Below are 24,470 nucleotides of genomic sequence, written 5' to 3'. Positions count from 1 at the left end.
GAAACCTTGTGAAACAGCAACTCCACAGCTTGGATGCTGAGTGGGAGATGCAACTTCTACCACAAATGCTTAGCAGAAGCTGCATTTACTAGCATTCTAAGTAGGGAGGAGCTTTCTATACTCCTGATTGAAATGAGAAATGGGAATTGCATCAGAATGGCAGTTTAGGGGAAGGTTACCAGGTGGTCGACATTTTAACTAGGTCAAACTGTAATTGGATCTCTGACCACACACAAAGAAAGCAGATGAGAGACTATAGAGTTTTTTAAATTTTTCTTTGAAAAGATGATATTTTACGATACATACAAAAATACTCTGAATATACATTATCTTTTTCCCCCACCCCCCTCATTACAAAAACACAAGACAACACATAATTTAAGATTTGTAAACAGTATTTGCTCCTAACACTTCTGGAGATTGATTTGAGGGTGGAGAGCAAATTTTGGGAGATAGTTTGGCAACATGAGTGCAGTGGTGTTAAACTGGGCAGTGCTGATTCTAGGCAAGTTATTCATAATAGTACGTTGTCCAGACTTCAGTAAAACTCAATATTCCAGCCCTGCCTGCATTCATAGTCACAGTTGACAGAAAATAGGTAAACTAAAAAAGGCAGGTAAGGAATTTTTATATAATCTGGACAAGATATGAGCAATAGTTTTGAGATTTCAGCCAATAAAACTCACAATCCAAATTACTTGTGTTAAGGCCATACAGCAAAGCCTTCAGACAGTTCCAAGGTTCAAGTGTCAGAAATTATTCTAGACAATTTAGTATTGTGGCAGATTTAAGTTTTTGCTTGAATTTTTTTTTTGTTTTTTTTTTTTTATAAAAAAAAAACCCAGAGTGCAATCCAATTAAAACTGAATCACATTTAACTCTCATGGATTTCAAATAGGACAGGGAAGAGGAGTAGTGAGAGAAAGCCATGCTCAACTCTCATTACGATCCATGGAGCATTTATGTTCTTAAACTATGGGTGGATTGTGTCCTAGGTTTTCGTTTTGTGGGCCTCCACGGGAAGCAGTTTTTATGGAACATGAACACAGTGCATAGGTACAGGTGCTTAATTCTACAAGTTTGCCTTTTAAAAGGAGAAGCACCCCTGACACACACGGATTCTACTGTGCGTAACATTATTCCAGTCAATTTCACAAGAACCACCTAATTCATGAAGTCTATCAGTTTAGTGGAGCAGTCTCCACCTTTCCACGCCGCTAAAATTGCTCGTGGGTTTTCTGATTAGAGCTGCCAACTGTGTAAAGAGTATGTTTTAAGGGGGGAGATTCAGACTGCCTGTAATACTGTGCAACCCAGTGGAAGTCCACCATAGCCAAGCTGTCTGCATGACACCCCTTTTTAGGAAAAATAGGCACAAGACTTTTTTTTGGGATTTTTATAACAAAAGACGTTTTCCACTCAAGACAACACGAGACTTAAAATGAAGCTCTGCATCCGCACAGTGAACATGAAGTAGACACAGTCCAAGGGAACAAATATCCAAATCACAAGCGCACGGGGCCATGGATGTTGGGCAATAGCATCTTGGAATATATATATTTTTGGCAATAGTTCAGATGGTGCAGCACCTGCAGAGTGAAATTTACAGAAGATTAAATCAGTTTAAACGAAGACAAGGTGCGTTGCATCGCATTGCGCAATCCACTGAGCTCAGTACTTGGCTACACTCCACTTACCTGTGTGGCAGCTATCCATGTCAGGAAGAGGACTTTCCCAATTGAGATCTTACCTCGAGGTGCACCACCATTTATCGGTGGGCCCTATCTTCCTGCTTTAAATCAGGGATAGGGCACCTTTCCCCCTCCCTCCCATCTCAAGGGCCACGTTCCCACCAAACACACACACACTTCTGATCCCTGAGACACACACACACACAGGGCCATCTCATCCATAGGGGCTGGTGGCGCGGCGCAACAGGGCGCCGGGCCCCCTAGGGGCGCCCCCGCCGGCATACCGGGCTCCCCCTCCCCAACCCGCCCCCACCCCCACGGGCGGGCGGGCACTCGCACGCCGGCGGGCGGGTGGGCTGCAAGCCGGCCGCCCTCGCCTCCCGGAGCCCCAGCTGGAGCGCTGGAACAGCGCGGGGCTTTGTGCGCCCTTCCAGCACTCCAGCTGGGGCTCCGGGAGGCGAGGGCGGCCGGCTTGCAGCCCACCCGCCCGCCGGCCATCCGCCTGCCCCTCATCCCTGGCCCGCCGGCGCGCGAGCACCCGCTCCAACGCCATGCCCCTCATCCCCCGCTCGCCCACCCCCCCTCCCGAGGGGCAGCCAGCGCGGGAGGGAGGCGGGCGGAGAGGCAGCAGGCTGGGGGCGCCGAGGGATCGCTGCACCACGGTGGCCGATCCCTCTAAGACGGCCCTGCACACACACACACACACACACACCCCTCTTCCACTCTCTTCCCTCCTTTCTCTCCCTGCCTTCCAGGGCCGGATTTAGGTTTGATGAGGCCCTAAACTACTGAAGGTAATGGGGCCCTTTATATGTCCAGCTGTCCTTTGTCAACAACAAATTGTCGCTGGTTTTTTGTGCTGAATATATGCTATATGGTAATTTATGGACCTAATAGGTATCTAAAGCCATAATAGGGTCAAAATGAATAAATTATGTATTACATGAAATCAATCACAGGTAGGTAGCCATGTTGGTCTGCTGTAGTCGAAACAAAATAAAATAAAATAAACAAAATACTGTAAAAAAAATTACTTCCAGTAGCACCTTAGAGACCAACTAAGTTTGTTATTGGTACGAGCTTTTATGTGCATGCAAAAAATTCTTCTGAAGGATTTTTTTAAATGAAATCTATCATTGTAATGCAATTAATAATTTTCTTTTAAATCTTGTTCAAAGAGTTTTATATATGTAACATCCCCGGAAAATGTTTCGTCAAAGGGATCCACTGTATTTATTTTTTATTTTTACTTTACCTCCTTTTTAAGAGCTGGTCTTTGACTGTAATAAAGAATGATGATGATAATGAAATCTATCAGTAGGCATAAGACTCATACCCTTAGTTTGTGCTGCCTGACCATCAGTCTACAAGCACTACTTAATATTAGGTAACAGGTACAACAGCTTGACCTACATTCAACTGTGCTGCTCTGCAGTCTGCAGCTGCATGCTACATCTTGCCCTGCATGCAGTCCATGCAGAATATAGGCACCCTATATATAAAGGTAAAGGTAAAGGGACCCCTGACCATCAGGTCCAGTCGTGTCCGACTCTGGGGTTGCGGCGCTCATCTCGCTCTATAGGCCGAGGGAGCCGGCGTTTGTCCGTAGACAGCTTCCGGGTCATGTGGCCAGCATGACAAAGCTGCTTCTGGCGAACCAGGGCAGCGCACGGAAACGCCGTTTACCTTCCCGCTGGAGCGGTCCCTATTTATCTACTTGCACTTTGACATGCTTTCGAACTGCTAGGTGGGCAGGAGCTGGGACCGAGCAACGGGAGCTCACCCCGTGGCAGGGATTCGAACTGCCGACCTTCTGATCAGCAAGCCCTAGGCTCAGTGGTTTAACCCACAGCGCCACCTGGGGAGCAGGCTAGCAGGCTGGGCCCTTTACTTACATCATAGGAGCCCACACAACACAAAACACTGTTGCTGTATGTAGGTTTTATTTTGTTTTTTATCTTATATTTTGGAAATGTGCATTTTTTGGGGCCCCCCAAGAGAGTGGGGCCCTAAGCTATAGCTTGTTTAGCTTATACGTAAATCCGGCACTGCCCCCTCCTCCCCAGCTTCTTTACCCTGCACAGCAATTTAGCTCAAAATCAACCAGCAATGCTGGTTTTTAAGCCTAACTGCTGTGCAAAGTTAGGGGTGTGTTACCCTTTTAGGGGGAGGTTAATCCAGCTGCAACCTCGTCTCCCTGGAAAAATGGTCCTCCATCCAGTACTTAGGCTTAAAAACAGGGTCCGTTGGAACAAATGGAAGCTTTTAAACACAGTGTCTTTGCTGGGCAGGTATGAGGAAAGCCAAGGAGACGGGGCTGTAACCCAGATGGGGAGGGCCTCGTGGCTGCACTCGCCCCCCAGCTCACCATCCCTGCTTTAGGTGTCGCCCACATGGATGGAATAACCAGGACACCTGTTTTATGGTGCTTCTGATTGGCAACTAGTTAAGTTTTGTGTGTGTCAATTTCAGGATCGTACTGTGGATTTTAAGTGTGTAAGCGGCTTTGGGCATTTTCTCCTAAGAAACAATAGCGTCAAATAAGTTTATATATGCGCGTTTTAGTAGCTTAATCCATCAGTTAAGTCTGCATATAAGGCAAAGAATATTTCTGAAGTACGAATCAGGCTGTGTTATACTTCAAGACACACATCCTATTAGGGCATTTTAAAGAGAAGTCCTCTTGAGAAGAGAGATTTAAGAGATCCGCGATCTTCAACACCCAGGGCAACTATAAACACATGCAAGAGCGACATACACAAACACACATATGGATGCTACTGAATCTGGGCACCTTTTCGGTTGTTTAGAATATTTTTCCCATGTAAGACCAACTGTTACAGCCCAAGTAATATGCTTTTAGATTAGAATGACACGTGAAACGAAATAATATTGCAGCAGCCATTAAAAACACATTGCACTTAACATGGCCCGAAGAGGTGCCTGCTATCGGTTGAGCGTCAGCCTGATGGAGTTTTTAACAACACGAACTCCGCTTGCTGGAATCGGAGAGGATGAATCCGGTAACTCTTTGCTGGAAAGCCGCTGCGAAAGGAAAATGGAAATCAGATGTGTGAAGCTGAGCACCCAGGAGTTCAGGTACAAAAGACTTATCCGTGGACCCCGGCACTGATCCTGCACTGCTGTGTCTTTCACCTTCCAATGCTGAGCTTCTATTCTCCTTGTAAAGCAACATAGCTCAGTGTTACGGTTTTTATATTTCATTATCAGGGTCTTTTTTAAGGGATGCGGGTGGCGCAGTGGTCTAAACCACAGAGCCTAGGGCTTTCCAATCAGAAGGTCGGCGGTTCGAATCCCCACAACAGGGTGAGCTCCTGTTGTTCAGTCCCAGCTCCTGCCCACCTAGCAGTTCGAAACCATAATATTTATTTATACCCCGCCCATCTGGCCGGGTCTTCCCACCATGTCAAAGTGCAAGTAGATAAATAGATACCGCTCCGGCAGGAAGGTAAACAGTGTTTCTGTGCGCTGCTGTGGTTCGCCAGTAGCGGCTTAGTCATGCTGGACACATGACCCGGAAGCTGCACACTGGCTCCCTCGGCCAGTAAAGCGAGATGAACGCCGCAACCCCAGAGTCGTCCGCGACTGGACCTAACTGTCAGGGGTCCCTTCACCTTTACCACCAAAAGCAAACGTTTGACACTAATTTTTAGGGGTAAAGAAAATACGTGGATGACGAGTAAATATTTAAGGCCTTTAGGCCATAGGAACTATAGCTCCATTTCTGGTTCCTCTTTTAAAACTAAGGGGACTCATACAGTACCTGTGATCTTAATGTGGCAGAAGTTGGAACCAGCATGGTCTCGTCGAGGCTGTGCTAAAGGGACCAGAAGAAGCAGCAGCTAGTCAGTATTTAAAGACAATTAACAGTGAATTACAGCCAGAAGCAGAAAAGTCTATAATGTTGTGCAATTACTACCCCCCCCCCCACGCAACTTCAAAATCTTGAAGCAAAAAACAAGACGTGCCCACTCCGAAGGAATAGGAGTGGACTTTGGATTGAATGGGCTTTAAGACTGCAGCCTCATAGCAACAATGAAGGATTTGGAGACACCGTTAAGGTGAAATCTGTCTGGAAGCCATGTGAAATAGCCTTTTACGGCATTCCTAAGGCTTATCACAGCTATAATAGAAAGTGTTTCTCCCTATATCCATCCAGTGCAGCTCAGCTGACATTTGATCCAGCCCTTTTGGCTCTATAGCTACTACACAAAAGTGGAAAAGGTTGGAAGTTCCTTCAAGGTAGCAAACACAAGTCGTGTTAAAATCTGCTTCTGGAGCCCTTCGGGCAAGTTGTGTTACTTATGATGTAAAAATCTGTTAAAGGCCTCTGCAAAGTCTGAACGGAGTTGAGTATTCAAAAGTCAGGATCCTTTCCTCCCTACCCCTATGCATACTTCCGTCTGTTTGAGGTTGCAATCCTAGGCACTGTTTCAACATCTGTCATGTAACACCAGGCCACTCTGACCAGCCCTTGTTCTGGGGGGGGGGTACTTGCCCTTTCTACATCTTTCAGTCGCTTGAACCCGTCTTGCAAGGCAGGTGCGTGGCCTCTTTTGTTCACGGAAATGTTTTTCACGCTTGCAGAAGCCACTCCATCCAGATGTTGCTGATGGTTATGGGCAGTTGTGGGAGCCACATTTTGCTCTGCAGCCTTGGAGAGACTGTAGGTGCTTGGAGAAGGTTCACCCATGTTATCTGCAACTGTGGAATCCGGCTCTGCAAAAAAGAAGAACCTTTTAAAGTTTTTAACTTACAGATTTCCAACAGAGAACTCTCGCCAATGCCTTCTTCTGCCACAGTGCAGTTATGGTTCGAATATGTTTTTTTAAACAATTGAATGTTTTAATTCTTTTTTTTAAAAAAAATGAATGTATTGTTTTAACTATACAGGTGAAACTCGAAAAATTAGAATATCATGGAAAGGTTCATTTCTTTCAGTAATTCAACTTAAAAGGTGAAAACTATTATGTGAGATAGACTCATGACATGCAAAGCGAGATATGTCAAGCCTTTATTTGTTATAATTGTGATGATTATGGCGTACAGCTGATAAAAACCCCAAAGTTGAAATTGTTAATTTGGGGTTCTCATCAGCTGTACGCCATAATCATCACAATTATAACAAGCAAAGGCTTGACATATATCGCTTTGCATGCCATGAGTCTATCTAATATATTAAACTCCAGTAGCTAATGAAAACAATTGCTTACATAAATGGACTTTTCCACGATATTCTTAATTTTTCGAGTTTCACCTGTATTTTGCAAACCACCCTGGGATCTTAATGGATGAAGGATAGTACCGAAAATGACGCGGGAGGCTGCAGTTATGAGTTACTGAGCTCTGCAGCCACAGTGGGTGCTGTGATTCCTCAGAGGTTTGATTTCACCCCTGGAGGCACACTCCATTGTCTCTTGAGACAGACGGGTGCCAAAAAGAATAGGTGATTTTTCAGATTTTAGACATAGTACTTGGACCAACTACCGGAATGGACAAACCTTGAGAAGACATCAAAGGCTGAAGGACGTTCAGTGGTTTCTCTCTGTTAGTATAGATGGTGGTTCTTTGAAAGACAGCATTCCTGTGTAAAGCAGGAATAAGGGTAAGGATAATTCCCTGGGGAAGGAGCATGTCTTGACATGTGTTAGGCTCTATAGGTCTTGCACAACGTCACCATAAAAACCACTTCTGTTCAAATAAACAGAGACAAACGATTTTGCTGTATGTCAGTGCAGTCAGTTAACATTAAGCAGATATAAGAAGATAAGAAGAGGTTGCTGGATCAGGCCAAAGGACCATCTAAAGCGGCACTCCGCTCTCACAATAGTCAAAGCGATGCCTCTGGGAACTCTGCAATCAGGAACTGAATGCAGCAGCGCTCTCCACACCTGAGATTCCAAGCAACTGGTATTCAAAGGCATCATCTGTTGGAAGCCGCCCAGAGTGGCTGGGGAAACCCAGCCAGATGGGCGGGGTACAAATAAATTATTATTTATTATTATTATTATTATTATTATTATTATTGTTATTATTATTATTAACTTGCTTCCAACAGTGGAGGCAGATTTAAAAGGCAGCAAAGACCCAAGTCTTTACAGCAGTAAAATAATCCAGCATAGCTCAAACACACAGAGCTACAGAATCTCCAAAGCTGATCTGTGTGTCTGCTATGAACCAACCTGAATTCACAACAGAAACAAGACCCTGGGTGAGTGCCTGGAATCTTGCTACCACTTGGCAGAAGATTGTGTGTAACAATAGTAAGAATTTGGCTTTGGGGAAATGAACTCAAAATTGATGGCCCCAGCACCAGGCATTATCAAATGCAGAAGCAGCCACAGGAGTCTCTAGCAACAATCCCCTCCCTATAGTCTTGTGGCACCTTAAAGGTAAAGGGACCCCTGACCGTTAGGTCCAGTCGTGGACGATCTGGGGTTGCGACGCTCATCTCGGTTTATTGGCCAAGGGAGCTGGCATACAGCTTCCGGGTCATGTGGCCAGCACGACTAAGCCTCTTCTGGCGAACCAGAGCAGCGCACGGAAACGCCGTTTACCTTCCCACCAGAGCGGTACCTATTTATCTACTTGCACTTTGACGTGCTTTCAAACTGCTAGGTTGGCAGGAGCTGGGACCGAACAACGGGAACTCACCCCATTGCGGGGATTCGAACCGCCAACCTTCTGATCGGCAAGCCCTAGGTTCTGTGGTTTAGACCACAGCACCACCTTAAAGACTAGCAAATAAAGTGCAAGCTTTCATGGGCTCAAGTCCTCTTTGCCAGATGCAAGTGGCTGAGCATTCCTGGGTCTTAAGACAGCAGCGAGGCTTTGAAAATGGTACAAGCACTGACATTTTTTTTTTTTAAATAGGTAAAGGTAAAAGACCCCTGGATGGCTAAGTCCAGTCAAAGGCAACTATGGGGTGCAGTGCTCATCTCACTTCAGGCCGAGGGAGCCGGCGTTTGTCCACAGACGGCTTTCCGGGTCATGTGGCCAGCATGACCAAACTGCTTCTGGAGCAATGGAACATCGATGCCGAAACACAGAATGTGTTAAGACAATGCCTACCTTCCAGCTTCTTTTGAAGAACTGCTGCTGGGTTTTGCCATGCTGCCGAAAGGGGGAAAAGCCCTGGATTGTGTCCCAACACCTACGTCCTTGTATCTGCCCAAGTAGCCGTCGTCCGCAGATGTGTTTCTCAACACAGGTCCACCAATGTGTTGGCCTATGTCTGGCATACTCTGTTGAGAAAAACTGGCCTAAGTTCACAGACCTACAACTAAAGGGTTAGTTTTTTTAAATAAAATAAAATAAAATAAAATAAAATAAAATAATAAAATAAAATAAAATAAAATGGAAAGTCCAAAATTTGGGCTCACTTTCTTTCTCTTCTGCAAGACGTCTGCAGGCAAGTAATAGTGGAGCTGTTTCTTCCTCACGTGAGTAGCTTCGATCTTCATGCCTTCTTTCAACAGGCTGATATTATTTGCCTGCCTATAAACTTAAGGCCAAAGAAAGAAGGTCAAGCAGCTCAAGGAAGCAGCCTGCACAGCAACGGAAGCTGCTGCTTATTCTGCTGCAGCAACAGCCTCCTCCATTCACAGCCCATACAAGCTCTGCCCCAGAGAAGTACACTGTGGGGCTTACAGAACAGGTGCACAGATGAATGTATGCCCTGGTAGTTTGGCTACCAAGCTGTTCTAATACGGGTGAAACTCGAAAAAAATAGAATATCGTGGAAAGGTTCATTTCTTTCAGTAATTCAACTTAAAAGGTGAAATATATGAGATAGACTCATGACATGCAAAGCGAGATATGTGAAGCCTTCATTTGTTATAATTGTGATGATTATGGCGTACAGCTGATGAGAACCCCAAATTAACAATCTCAACTTTGGGGTTTTCACCAGCTGTACGCCATAATCATCACAATTATAACAAGTAAAGGCTTGACATATCTCGCTTTGCATGTCACGAGTCTATCTCATATATTAAACTCCAGTAGCTGATGAAAACAATTGCTGACATAAATGAACTTTTCCACGATATTCTAATTTTTCGAGTTTCACCTGCAGCTCTTAGGGGGCACCGCTGCCTTTTAAACCCGACAGCAGGAGCTGAGGGCTAAGGGAGAGAAGCAGCACAGACGGCACTTTATTGGGAGGGTGGGGACTGTGACTGCTCACTAGGGTATGCCGGAAGTCAAAATAAGAGGGCCCAGTGTGGCCCCGGAAACTGCAGAGTTCCCCATTGAAGCACAGCTTGGGTAGCCATTTAGAATGTTAAGCCATCGCACAGAATCCCAGCAAGTTCCAGCACTGGAAGCCAGGAGTGAAAGCTTTAAGCTTAGCATGGTATTTTTTGGAGAAGCTCCCATGAAACGCACTGTGACCCTCCTGCCACCTTCGAGTATTCCAGTGCTTCCAACAGCAGATTTGTCACGTTCAGTGTAAACAGAACTGATTGGATGTTATTTAATGGGCTAAGGGAGAATACCCGCAATCGAGGAATAAAACCAGGAGGTTGCAGAGGCACAATAGTTAGGTGGCATTAAGGAATGAGTGAGTCTCCAGCACTAGATTAGCCAAGATGGTGCCCTCTGGCTTCCAATTCCCATCAGCCCCAGCCAGCATTCCCTTTGATCTGGGACAACAGGTGTTGTAATGTACAACATCTGGAGGTCACCATGTTGGCTACCCCTGCTCTAGGGGCTTTTCTTTCAAAATGAGACGAAGAAACAAAGTTTTTCTGAGCACAGTGGATTATACTGTTATGTTGCAAACAGAGTCGCTGGATGGTTAGCAAGCAATGCTTCTTTCTCATATTTCACAAGACTAGCATATAACCTCTCATCAGAAGGCTTGAGTTCAACACACACACACGGGGACAGTGGGAGAAAAGCTTCCAACTCAGCAGAACTTGATTCTTCAGTTAGTATAGGCACTAATTTTTACTGAAGTTAGGCAACCCTTTGGGAAACAGTTACAGGTAGGTAGCCGTGTTGGTCTGCCATAGTCAAAACAAAATAAAAAAATTCCTTCCAGTAGCACCTTAGAGACCAACTAAGTTTGTTCTTGGTATGAGCTTTTGTATGCATGCACACTTCTTCAGATACACATGTACCAGTGTGCATGCACACGGAAGCTCATACCAAGAACAAACTTAGTTGGTCTCTAAGGTGCTACCGGAAGGAATTTTGTTTGTTTGTTTGTTTTGTTTTGACTTTAGGAAACAGGAAAGCAACCTTAGCCTGTTCAGAGGCAGGACTTTCACCAAGAAGAGAAGGGGCTTACCTGTGTCCGTGAACGACTGGATATCGTAGGTTAAGTCAACGCAGACGCTCTCTGCATTCTCTGCTTTCTTAAAAATTATCCCAAGGAACCATACAGACACAAAGTCGCTCCTGAAGGGAAAGTCCCAGGACAGCATATGAACTGAAAGGACTGGCGAGATGTCAGCATAGTCGCAGCAATGCAGGGATTGACAAGGAAAACCAGCAGGATGCTTAAGTAATACTGGGGAAGGCAGAGAGCTCCAGGTGTCACACAGGAAAAGGGCCGGGCTACACTGCAAGGCTCTGAACCGCGATGCTTCTCTTGTTCCCCTAATGCAGGGACAAGGCACTTACAGGTGTGAGAATCAGCTGGCAGATACTCAGTTCTTCCTCCACCTACCAAGCAGCTCTGCAAAATGCATTCCCCAGACAGTAGTTAACTGTCCCCCACCTCCTTTCTGGCTCAGAGACAAGGATAAACCAGGCTGCAGGGAAGGAACAGCAGGGAATGGGGGATTTGCTGGAGCACGAAGGGGCACCCAGTGTAACGGATCAGTCCTGAATCTGGGTATGGTCAGGTGCCCAGCGCATAAAGAGTTAACACCCACTCTATGTGACTGGCAGCTCACTCGCAAGAGGCGGGGCTTTTCGCCTTTTAAAAGGGGGGAATGGCAGTTGGGCAGTTGGTCAGGGTTAGAGGGTTAGAGAGAGCTCGTGAGAGGTTAGGCTTTGGGAAGGGAAGGAAAGGTTTTTATCCTTGCTATGTTGTAACAAAGCTAACGTACATGAAAAGAAGAATTGTAACCGCATTAAACCTGAACATCCATGTTATTTAAGTTACCTCAATAAACTTATTTGTGTTTCAACGTTCGTTGACTCTGGCAGTGCATCAGTGCCTAAAGAGGTGTGACTAAGGGGAGAGAACAAAGTTTTCCTGTGGAAGAGGGAACGGGTTGCTTATTCTCCTGTCATACAGAGGGCTGGGCAGTGAAGCCAAAGGTGCCACGCAGTTGCCAAAAAGGGAGGGCAGTCTGCAGTAGTTTGGGAACCCGGAGCTGGAGATCCCAAGGTGGCAAGAGGTTTTCGAACGTGGAGCACTGAGGTACCCCAAAGACATCTCCCATTTGAACGCTTTAGGATTCATTTTAGTCGTCGGTGAAACCTAGGGAGAGACACGGTCTGGGGAAGCGTTTAAAAGTGTGAGGGCTCTTAGAGAAATAAAGGGGACCCTCACACCCACCTTCATATCGGCCAATCTTTCCCTGAAAATCCCCCTCCACGGACTCCTTAAGGGAATACGTTCTTGTCATCACAACAGGAAGTTTACACCCGAATGCCGCCACATTTCCACGGGCTCAAGTCGCCCATGAAGCATCAACTCACTCTTTGAATTTTTCCTTACTCCCCGGGAAGGACTGAGGATTTACTTGGGCGATTGCGATGCATTCATTCCGTTCCATGTTTCCAACAAGCACGCGGATTTTCGATTCGACCAGGCCGACCCTGAAAACACAAAACACGAGAAAAATGCAAAATGAAGCTTCAGTTAACAGTTTTACTGAAGGCTGCCTGATTCACTTCTAACCGCCAACTGAAGGGTGTCACCACGTGGCCCAATGGGTGTACTGCAACAAACCAAAGTTTTAAGACAGGACCAGGAGGCCGCACATTTTGGTTTACAGGCAACTTCCAATTTATGCAGGGGTTACGTTCCAAGGCACCACATATTTAAGTGACATCACATGTATCTGAAGAAGCCTGTAAACACCCCACCCTGCCCCTTTCTGTAATGTTTTCGGACCGCTTCTGGGTTCAGTGTGATGCGTGCGGCCGTGCCTGTAATGTTTTATATATTTAAGCTGGCATGCCCCAACTCTCATATTTAAGGCAACTTAGAATCCTAGAGTTGGAAGAGACCACAAGGGACCACAACCCCCTGCCAAGCAGGAAACACCAACAAAGCATTCCTGGCAGATGGCTGTCAAGCCTCTGCTTAAAGACCTCCAAAGAAGGAGACTCCACCACACTCCTTGGCAGCAAATTCCACTGTCCAACAGCTCTCACTGTCAGGAAGTTCTTCCTAATGTTTAGGTGGAATCTTCTTTCTTGTAGTTTGAATCCATTGCCCCGTGTCCGCTTCTCTGGAGCAGCAGAAAACAACCTTTCTCCTTCCTCTAGATGACATCCTTTTATATATTTGAACATGGCTATCATATCACCCCTAAACCTTCTCTTCTCCAGGCTAAACATACCCAGCTCCCTAAGCCGTTCCTCATAAGGCATCGTTTCCAGCCCTTTGACCATTTTGGTTGCCCTCCTCTGGACACGTTCCAGCTTGTCAGTATCCTTCTTGAACTGTGGTGCCCAGAACTGGACACAGTATTCCAGGTGAGGTCTGACCAGAGCGGAATATAGTGGTACTATTACCTCCCTTGATCTAGATGCTATACTCCTATTGATGCAGCCCAGAATTGCATTGGCTTTTTTAGCTGCTGCATCACACTGTTGACTCATGTCAAGTCTGTGGTCTACCAAGACTCCTAGATCCCTTTCACATGTACTTAGAAATAAAATTATCAAAGCATGTTCAAAGCAACCCCAATAATAAACCAAACAGTAGTGAGGTGTTTTTGTTTTGTTTGAAAGCACCATAAAGGCTGCATATGCTTGAGACATTCCCCCCCCCCATGCATTGTACTCTGAGCTGAGCACTTGAATGCAAGTTATCGCCATGGACATCAAACATGCTGCCATTCTAGGGTAAGAAGCTCTGATTGTGAGGGCAGGTCTCCAGGCTATTCCCCCTGTTCACCCCCTCCCCAAATCATATTATCACAGTGAAAATCTAACGTCCAGAGTTTACAAAGACTTACCATTCCAAATGGTGCTCTTCAGTTGAGGAACTGGCAGTCAACACAATGTAATGCCTGGAAACGTATAGCAATGCTAATGTGATCATTTTTCAACCATTTATAACAAAAGGCCTTTCCAAAGCGCTAGATAACTTTCACGTCCTCTTCAGCTTTTCTCCCATTTCTTCTGCAAGGAGAAGCCTATCCCCACATATTTCCAGTGGCTTATAGGTCAACATCTCTTCCCATTTCTGGCCTAGTTGCTTGGATCGATTTCATGCTTACAGTATATTCTGGCGTATAAGACTACTTTTTAATCCAGGAAAATCTTCTCAAAAGTCGGGGGTCGTCTTATACGCCGGGTGGAAAATCTGTGGTTGAGTATATCTCAAACTCTGTATTTTAACTGGAAAAGTTGGGGGTCGTCTTATACGCCCAGTCGTCTTATACGCCGCAATATGCGGTAAGAAGAGTTTAAAGTTTCTACCAAGGGGAAGATCCGTAAGAAGAATGGCTGTGGGATTATGGAGTTTCTTCCCCCCCCCCCAGCAGAATAAGATTGGTGATTAGGGCTGGGCAAACATATCTCAGTTCTGGTATGACTTCATCGGCTCCCAGTCCGTTTGAGCACAATTTTAAGTGCCAGTTTAAATCTTTGAAGGGCCCTAAGCGGCTTGGGATCTGGGTACCTAAAGGATCACATCCTCCACCATGAACCTGCCAGAGTACGTATTAAGGCCTGCCTCTAAGGCAGGGGTCAGCAAACTTTTTCAGCAGGGTGCCGGTCCACTGTCCCTCAGACCTTGTGGGGGGGCCGGACTACATTTTGGAGAGGGGGAAAAAATGAACGAATTCCTATGCCCCACAAATGAACCAGAGATGCATTTTTTTAAAAAAGCACACATTCTACTCATGTAAAAACACCAGGCAGGCTGCACAAATAACCCAGAGATGCATTTTAAATAAAAGGACATATTCTACTCATGTAAAAACACGCTGCTTCCTGGACTGTCCGCGGGCCGGATTTAGAAGGCGATTGGGCTGGATCTGGCCCCTGGGCCTTAGTTTGCCTACCCATGCTCTAAGGCCCTCCACCATGAGAGGCAGGTGGGTGACTACCAGAAACAAGGAATATTTGTTGTGGTTCCTTGACTCTGCAACACCCTCCCCATAGGGAGGGCTGCCCAGTAACAAGCTTGTTCTTTTTTTCACAGAAGAATTTTTACCTGCTCTGCTGGGACATTATCATTATTCTGATCTTACGTCGTTTTTAAACTTGTGTAAGCATTGCCAGCTACAACTGCTTCAATGGGGGCCTTTGAAAGCCCAGGTGCTCTCACATACTTGTACTTTTGAAAGAAGTTGGACGGCTCAAGCAGCTTTGACCAGTCTGATTTTCCTTGAAGAATCTCGTCTGTAACCACAAGACCTGTAAAGACACAAAACCACAATGTAAGTGCTTTGTTATAAAGATCTTTTGCAGATCTTCTGAGTTGGGTAGCCTTGGGGTCCCTTCAAAGAACTGGAACTGGGGGAGCACAAGTCTGGAAAAGGAACTCAAAGGCTACTTGGCTCAACTCATAGCACTTAGACTAAGAGGAAAAGTTGCAAACCATAGAGACACATATCAAGTCTCGTCTAATCAAGAACCAGATACATCTCTCTTGGGCCATCAGTATCCTCATCTAGACAGTGCCCTTCCCACTCCCAACCTCTCCTTCTGCTTCCACTATCATAGAATTGTAGCATTGGAAGGGACCCAAGGGTCATCTAGTCCAACCCCCTGCAATGCAAGAATCTCAACTAAAGCATCCATGGCAGATGGCCATCCAACCTCTGCTTAAAAACCTCAAAAGGAAGGAGAGTCCACCACCTCCCGAGGGAGTTTGACCCTCGTCAGTCTGCGTCTATGGTCTTTGGGAGAACCAAACACTGCCAGCTCAAAAGTTAAGTTGTTTATAACCCACCATTTGGGAATATACATCAAGGTGGCTTACCATATTTGAATTCCTCTACCATTACTGCTCTGGTTGAAGTTGACACATTATACGTGGAGTTCTGTTGTGGATACGCTGGGGTGATGATGGGCATCAGGTGATACCTGTCTGATGGATTTACCTGTGGCAGGTGAAGGATTATAAGAACGTTAAGAACCCTGCGCTGAGTCAGACCAAGGCACCATCTAGTCCAGCCTCCTGTTCTTACGATGGCTAAGCAGAGGCCCACGGGAAGCCTCTAAGCAGGACACAAGGGCAACAGCACTCTCCCCAAACATGATCTCCAGCAACTGGCATTCAGAAGCATACCAGCACTTTTTCACAGCCAAGACTAGTAGTAACTGATAGCCTAATCTCCTGTGTGTGTATCTGATCCCGTTATGCCATTTTGTTGTTGTTCAGTCATTCAGTCAGTCGTGTCCGACTCTTCGTGACCCCATGGACCAGAGCACTCCAGGCACTCTGGTCTTCCACTGCCTCCCGGAGTTTCGTCAAATTCATGTTGGTCGCTTCTATAACACTGTCCAACCATCCCGTCCTCTGTCGTCCCCTTCTCCTTGTGCCCTCCATCTAAGAGTTAAACTGTAAAATTTGCTACCACAAGTTGTAGTTTTTATTGTGCATTTTGGATTTTGGATTTTTACGTTGCAAACCGCCCTGTGATCTTTCGGATGAAGGTCGGTATATATATTCAACGATTGAATTAGTTAGTTGGCCTCCAACTCAAAACTTCAGGTCTCTTGGTTTATTATTCTTATTACTACTACAAACATTTATTATGTGCACTTCACCCTAAGGTCCCAGGGCAGGTCACAACAATTAAGACACGTTAATATGAAAATACAGTATTACGCAATGTTAAAAACGGTTTAAGCTACACAATGGAACTGCCCCATCTTCTCTTCTCCCCACATGCCCCTCCAAATCTATTTCAAGGTTCCCCCAACCCTCTGGAACAATTTTGCAGGTGTGTGGGGAAGTTCTGTTGTGCTGCTTAAAAACACTGCACTAGTTGAACTGTTTAGCTTGATACCCTATAAAAGGTAGGCAGGTGTATAGCCTCAGAATTTATAACCAAGCAGGCACGTTATTCCTGAACTTTGCACTGCACTCCACCCTGCTCCCTGTTTTGTAGAGGCAGGGGAATGTCTCTCCCCCAACCCCAGTGCCTCTGGGTGAAGCAGATTTATGTTGTCCCATAGAATGCAATGCCTCTCAGTAAAGACACCTTCATCAGGTGGCAGGCTTGTCAAAGCTGCTGCTGGTGTCGTGGAGAATCAAGAGGGCTCACTAAGGGTCAGTTCTCCTCCCCTCCCTCCTGACTAAAAGAGCAGCAACACTCTGACAAGCTGTTACCACTGATGCCGGGGGATACAGGATGGTTTTCAAGGCAATGTGCTCTACGAACCCTGGGGTCCCAGGCTGGCAAGTTGAGGTTGCTCTCTTCGGGCTCTTTCAACAAGACTGGATTGGGCCATTCCCTGAAAAGAGAGCAGGTGAGCGAAACAAAGAAATCTGCATGTCAGTTACCCATATCGGTGCAGACACCCGCAGGTACTGCTTGTATTACGCTTTTGCAATTTGTTAGAAGCTGCCCAGAGTGGCTGGGGCAACCCAGTCAAATGGGCAGGCCACAATTTGTTTGTTTGTTTGTTTATTACACACAGAAAATCTTAAGTAAAAAGTGCAAATACCTTTGTAAGAGTGGTATTATTCTACAACATAGGAACACCAATTAGGCAAAGAGTCATACTGTTCGAATGAAGCCTAAAGCACTGTGAGCACTCTTAATGCAAGCATTCACATCTCTCTGTAAAGTTGGCTGGGGCGAAGGGCAGGGAAGACGAAATGGTTCATGCCGAGTACAGCCATAAGACCTGCTCCCAAATTGCTCCTTGGGCCACTGCTGTGTGTTCCTTCCAAGGGAGGTACAAAGAGCAGCAACACAATGGGCCTCCTCAGTGGTGGCTCCCTGGCTGGGAAATGCTCTCTGAAGGGTGGGTGTGCCTGGTGCTATCATTATTGTAAGACAAGCCTGCTGAATCAGGCCAATGGCTCATCGAGTCTAGCACACTCGTCCCACAGTGGCCAACCAGATCCCTGTGGGAATCCTGCACTGCAGCAGTACTCTGTCCCACCTGCAATTCCCAGCAACTGGTTTTCAGAAGCACGATTCCTCTGTCAGCGGTGGCAGAAAATAGCTTTCATGGCAAGTGGTACCCAGTGATAGCCTTGTCCTCCGTGAATTTCTCAAATCCACTTTTAAAGCCATCCAAGTTGGTGGCTATCAAAACCTCCCCCGGGAGCAAATTCCATAATTTTAACTACATGTTGTGAGAAGAAGCACTCTCTTTTATCTGTTGACGTTTAGGCAACCAGGTGAATATATTCTTGTTTTCTCAGGCAGCCCGCTGTAGTGTTATGTCTTTTAGTACGGTGGCATAGGAATAGTCTTATTTATAAAAATGTGTACTGTACAGACGACCACTTCATTTAAAAAAATATTAATGAAGCAGTTTACAACTAAGACCATAAAATAAAATCATTTAAAAGTTGAAAACAGACACCTGGAAACGATGCCTTATGAGGAACGGCTTAGGGAGCTGGGTATGTTTAGCCTGGAGAAAAGAAGGTTAAGGGGCGATATGATAGCCATGTTCAAATATATAAAAGGATGTCATCTAGAGGAGGGTGAAAGGTTGTTTTCTGCTGCTCCAGAGAAGCGGACACGGGGCAATGGATACAAACTACAAGAAAGAATATTCCACCTAAACATTAGGAAGAACTTCCTGACAGTAAGAGCTGTTTGACGGTGGAATTTGCTGCCAAGGAGTGTGGTGGAGTCTCCTTCTTTGGAGGTCTTTAAGCGGAGGCTTGACAGCCATCTGTCAGGAATGCTTTGATGGTGTTTCCTGCTTGGCAGGGGACTGGACTGGATGGCCCTTGTGGTCTCTTCCAACTCTATGATTCTATGATTCTAAGTTGCCTTAAATATGAGAGTTGGGGCACGCCAGCTTAAATATATAAAACATTACAGGCACTCTATGATTCTATGATCAATTAACCATTGTGGAAATATGTATTTTTAATTGTCTGCAATAAGAAAGTTTCCAGCAGGTGTTTAAAAGTTAAAAGCAAAATGTGCCTGCTGATTCTTTATTGGCAGAGTATTCCACAATACTGGGCTGATGACACTTAAACTATTTCTTGTTCTTATCAAGTGATGCTTTTTTTTTTATCCTATTGCAAGTGACAATTGTGTCACTTCAAGACACTTTATATAGGAAGCAAAAGATAAATTTTGTTGCAATAAAAAGCCATCCTTGTCCTACTAGGGCACTGATGGCCAAACTAGGCCTTCCAACTGGTTTGGGACTACAATTCCCATCATCCCTGACCACTGGTCCCGTTAGCTAGGGATGATGGGAGTTGCAGTCCCAAAACAGCTGGAGGGCCAAGTTTGGCCATCACTGAACTAGGGTAAGGGAAAGGCCAACCGAGAGTTAATTTTAGGGAGGCATTCACACAGCACTCTAAGGAGTACACTTTATTTATGCTATTTGCGTGCCTGAAGACATACAAGACAATGCACAATATCAACAAATCTGAAAGCACACTTCTAAACAAAACAGCAGGGGAGACACTCAGGGGGCATTCCTGGCCAGGAGAACATTTTGATGGCAGCAGAAAGCCGCAGTTACTGAAGGCAAGTTACTTAAAAGCCTCTAAGATGGATTCCAAGGGCATCCCATTCCGAAACGCACAATTTCATGGTTACTTTACTTGCCAGTCGTAACTGAGCGGCAACATCTTGCCAATCCGAGATCTGATCTGTGTTCTTCCTACTTTATAATCTAGTAGTTCATGTACGATTTGTGAATTGTGACGACCGGCCAGGTACTTACCACCTGGAGAAAACCAGGAAGAATTTATGAACCAGCGTCGAGGCCAAGGCATTCGGATACAGCTGACACGTCCTTGCCACCAGCATGGCCCAAGAAACGCCACCAAGAAATCCCAGCATATTTGAATAAATCCCACGCCCTGAAAGGCAGACATTTGTCACTTCAGATTTCCCGAGCGCTTTAGATAGCTTCAGGTTAGCAGAGGGCCAAACTAGAGCTTAAATACGGCAGCAGGGCAACTATATAGTCTTGTTTTTCCTGAACCAATTATGGGGGAGGGAAACCCCAAATCTCACTGTGAAGACAACACTCAGGAAGGGGGGGGGGCTTAGCTATTCATTTCTCCTGCCGAGATCAAAACTAAGATTCCCCCCCCAAAAAAGGGGGGGCTAGGAGCCTTAGAAAAAGCAATTACAGCAATTCGTATTTAATTTTAGTTCCGATCTGGATTCAAATGCATGCTTTGCTTTCGAAACAGCTCCCTCTTGTGGTGCCTATTGCCCTTCCATCAAAATCTGAGTGTGCTACATCTGTGTTAATCCCTTCTACCTATTATTATTATTATTATTATTATTAACAACTGAATTTATATACCGCCCTATACCCAGAGGTCTCAGCAACCTGCCCAGCAATGGTCTAATGATGTGCACGACAACAGCTGCATGCAAGTCAAAAGCAAACGTGCAAGGTGACTCCACACTGTCAACTTTTCCCTTTTCTTGCGAGGAATCCTATTTCCCTTAAAAAAGGGGAAAAGTTGACAGCTATGCTGCTGATCTGCACATCCCTGAAAGGGGAGCAAATGACTAGCATTTGACAGGCCAGCTTGGGAGCAGCAGCAGCAGCAGGAGCAGCAGCTTTGGCACGGTTCAGGATTCGCCAACAACTTGCATGAAGAAGAGGAGTGTGCACCTTAAAGGCGTTAAATGCATGCAAATAACTCGCCGAAAACAACATGCATTTTACAATAGGAGATTTTATGGTACAATTGTACCGAAGCCATGTTTTACCGACTATGCGGTAATTTCCGTGAACTCTGATCATAATGTTGCACTCTACCAGATTCTCATGTTGTTTGGGCTTTTAACAGCAGTCTTGAAAGACTTACATTGGCTCCCAGTACGTTTCCGAGCACAATTCAAAGTGCCGGTACTGACCTTGAAAGCACTAAACGGCCTCAGCCCTGTATGCCTGAAGGAGCGTCTCCACCCCCATCGTTCAGCCCGGACACTGAGGTCCAGCTCCAAGGGCCTTCTGGTGGTTCCCTCCCTGCAAGAAGTGAGGTTACAGGGAACCAGGCAGAGGGCCTTCTCAGTAGTGGCACCCGCCCTGTGGGACACCCTCCCATCAGATGTCAAGGAAATAAACAACTATCTGACTTTTAGAAGACATCTGAAGGCAGCCCTGTTTAGGGAAGTTTTTAATGACTGATGTTTTAATCTTTTGTTGGAAGCCACCCAGGGTGGCTGGGGAAATCCAGCCAGATGGGCAGGGTATAAATATATTTATTGTTGTTATGAGACAGCTGAAAAGAGTGTATTTGTCACCTGGTGATAGGCAGCTGGTAACCTCAAGAGCATCCAAGCTTCAGCTTGATCTAAGAATGCACTTACAACAGATGAACATTGTGGGCTATCAAACCCACATACTGGTTGGTGCTCTGTTCCACTTGTAAAATTACTTGCTCTCCCCCCTTGTGATATTGATGCAAGATGGGGGTCAGCCTCCCTCCCTCCCTCCCTCCCTCCAGCAATTGCTGTCACTTCACTGAAATGAAGGATAGCACAAGAGCTTGTACTCTTGCAGCGAACCCTATCCTTCTTTGTACCCAGTGCTGGATTTACGTATAAGCTAAACAAGCTATACCTTAGGGCCCCACTCTCTTTGGGCTCCCCAAAAAATTTAAAGGGGAAAAAACAACTGGATGCACATTTCCAAAATATGAGATAAAAAACAAATAAAATAAAACCTACATACAGCAACAATATTTTGTGTTTTGCAGGCGTTAACAGTTGTCAACAGGTTTTCCACACCTATCTGTCAATCACTCATTCCCACCACCCTTCTGAGTAATACCCCTCCCCGCTCTCTCACTATATATAAAGGTCTGGTGACTTCTGTTTCAGTGTATCTGAAGAAGTGTGCATGCACACGAAAGCTCATACCAAGAACAAACTTAGTTGGTCTTAAGGTGCTACTAAAAGGATTTATTTATTATTTATTTTTTACTATGGCAGACCAACACGGCTACCTACCTGTAACTAGTATTTTGTGTTGTGTAGGCTCTTATGATGTAAGTAATGGCCCCCGCCTGCTAGCCTGCTCCCTAAAATATCACTGGTTTGCTCATTTCTATATATAGGGTGCCTACATTCTGCATGTGCACATGGCTTTAGATACCTATTAGGTCCATAAATTACCATATAGCATATATTCAACACAAAAAATAGCGACAATTTGTTGTTGACACAGGACAGTTGGACATATAAAGGGCCCCATTACCTTCAGCAGCTTAGGGCCTCATCAAACCTAAATCTGGCCCTGTATGCACCATCTGCTAAACTGGCATGTAATAAAGGCCTGAATGGATCAGGCCAAGGGCCATCAAGTTCAGCATCCCATGTCTTAAAACGGCCCAGCCAGGTGCCTCAAACTGCTTATGAAGGTTGCAACTGGCCTCTCCCTGGTGCGTCACAGTATCTGCTATTCCCAGGACTTCACTGCCTCAGTCCACAGCAGTTTCATCTAAAGGACTGTCACATGGACCAAACTTTTTTTCACCTGCTCTGAAGGCTAGGACCCAAAACAATGGGTTCAAATTACAAGAAAGGAAATTCCAACTAAACATCAGGAAGAATTTCTGTGGAACGGACTCTCTTGGAAGGTGGTGGACTCTCCTTCCATGGATGTTTTTAAGCAGAGACTGGATGGTCATCTGTCATGGATAATTTAGTTGAGATCCCTGCATTGCAGGGGGTCGGACTAGATGACCCTCAGGGTCCCTTCCAACTCTACAATCCTATGACTTTATACCATTGCCAATAAACCATTCTTATAGACCAGGGCTGGGGAACCTGTTGTTGAACTACAACTCCCATGATTTCTGACCATCGGCCACGCGGTCCGGGGATGATGGGGAGTTCAACAACAGCTGGAAGGTGAGTTTCTCACCCCTGACACGGGTGCATCCTCCGCAAATTCGCCTAATCCTTTTAGAACTTGGAAATCTCCCAAGTCAGCAGGAGACCTGAAGACAAGAGTTTCATGGAACCAAGATTCAAGGGGTAAGCCTACATTCCTAGGCCAGATTTAGGAGCTAGCAAGGTTGCCTAGAAGTCAGGTTGGAGTAGAAACACCTGACCCCTGCAGGAGCCAGGGTGCTTAGTTATGAGACCCCAGCTTTTAGGTGACAGCTTGAGGCTCTGATACGACTTCGAATGAGGGGGCAGGGAAGGAAGCAAGATCCCTTCCCTGGCCACTAGATTCCAAACTGGTTTTAAGTATTCATCAGGAGCAGCTAGCACATTTTCAGGTGCTTCTCTGCCACCATTAGACCAGCATTCAAGCTTGTTTAAATAGTGGTCCTCAGGATTTGAGACGTCATCGCCATTATGCAGATTTCAAAGGCAACACGCACAGGCGACAAGCTCACTTGGCTTAGCCTAAAGAGCCATTTCAAGGACTATTAAGCTTAGGGGCTGATACCACAAAATTTGATGTATTAAGTACTTACGTTTTGCCCACAGTTTAATTGCTCTGAGCGTCAGCCTGAAGTTCTCCTTGTCTGGTACTAAATGAAGTATTTCATCAGTGACTCTGCAACCTGCCGGCAAACGTTAAGCCTTTGCGTTAAATCGGGCAAAGGCACGAGGCTACCGAGAGGCAGCAAGATTGAACAGACACAGTGCAGAACAGGCTTCTAATTTTGCCTGTTAAGTCCTCCCGCACAACATGGCTCGAACTGATAAAGCTAAGTGGAAATACTAGACTTATCAGGCCCATGCTATGGACAGGATTCAAAGAACCACACAGCTACTTCTGTCTGCTGCATGGCAGCTGCTTTTGGAATTGCAACCATTCTCAGGTTCAAAGCAACTATTAAGCTTTACTGTGTCGCTGAGAAAGTCTATTCCATACCTACTGGGCAGCGAGACAGCCTGTGCGCATCCCTCCCTGAACTTCTTGGAGGAAAAGGCAGAACATAAAATATAGTGTGCCACATGAATCTGCTACAAAAATCCCCTATCAAAGTATGCCACTGGGCAGATCACAGCCATTTAATACCCAGTTACGTGAGTAGCTGTGTTTAGCAGCCACTATTAAGAAAAACTGGAAAGGTACGCATTACCATTTAAGCTCCGAATACACCTTATATCGAGGCTTCCCAGGTGCGAGTTGTCCCGAAGATCCAGGTTATCAGACAAGATTGGCACAGCCAGCCTCGCAAAGACCAGATCGATCTAAGGAGGCAATAAATGAAAGTAGCCTCTCAGCAAGTGACTTCTTTAACAGCATGCCACCAAACATCAAGAACATAGGCCTGGCTTGCTAGAGCGGTGGAAATGCCTTCAAGCATGTTCCACAGACACTGCTCCGAGCATTTTTAAAAATTTTATTCATTCAATAATATTTTTAAGCCGCCGTCCGTTGACAAGGCAGATCCAATAAATCAGGTGGACACAAGGGATGAAATTTAACTGCAGAACAATCAAAAGGGACCTTCCTGGT

At 45.6% G+C, this 24,470-nt stretch overlaps 1 protein-coding gene across 1 annotated transcript in view; it reads right to left on the bottom strand.

Annotated features, from left to right (window-relative positions):
- Positions 1–832: 832 nt before the first annotated feature.
- The window catches only part of PAPOLG (poly(A) polymerase gamma), a 32,825-nt gene continuing 9,187 nt past the window's right edge, over positions 833–24,470 (bottom strand). Inside the window, exons 7-22 of the mRNA XM_033145479.1 lie at positions 24,091–24,202; positions 23,476–23,565; positions 19,743–19,881; positions 17,246–17,318; positions 15,838–15,958; positions 15,185–15,269; positions 13,862–13,915; positions 12,372–12,491; positions 11,008–11,117; positions 9,095–9,216; positions 8,784–8,956; positions 7,214–7,296; positions 6,211–6,431; positions 5,476–5,529; positions 4,617–4,736; positions 833–1,589 (exon numbers count right to left, since the gene is read on the bottom strand). Coding sequence (XP_033001370.1) covers positions 4,638–4,736; positions 5,476–5,529; positions 6,211–6,431; positions 7,214–7,296; positions 8,784–8,956; positions 9,095–9,216; positions 11,008–11,117; positions 12,372–12,491; positions 13,862–13,915; positions 15,185–15,269; positions 15,838–15,958; positions 17,246–17,318; positions 19,743–19,881; positions 23,476–23,565; positions 24,091–24,202 — 1,656 coding nt within the window. The 3' untranslated portion in view covers positions 833–1,589; positions 4,617–4,637. The remainder of the gene's footprint in view (positions 1,590–4,616; positions 4,737–5,475; positions 5,530–6,210; positions 6,432–7,213; positions 7,297–8,783; positions 8,957–9,094; positions 9,217–11,007; positions 11,118–12,371; positions 12,492–13,861; positions 13,916–15,184; positions 15,270–15,837; positions 15,959–17,245; positions 17,319–19,742; positions 19,882–23,475; positions 23,566–24,090; positions 24,203–24,470) is intronic.

The sequence above is a fragment of the Lacerta agilis genome, chromosome 3, assembly GCF_009819535.1.
Source record: "Lacerta agilis isolate rLacAgi1 chromosome 3, rLacAgi1.pri, whole genome shotgun sequence".
Classification (NCBI taxonomy): domain Eukaryota; kingdom Metazoa; phylum Chordata; class Lepidosauria; order Squamata; family Lacertidae; genus Lacerta; species Lacerta agilis.
This window is presented reverse-complemented; position numbering and strand designations above follow the sequence as displayed.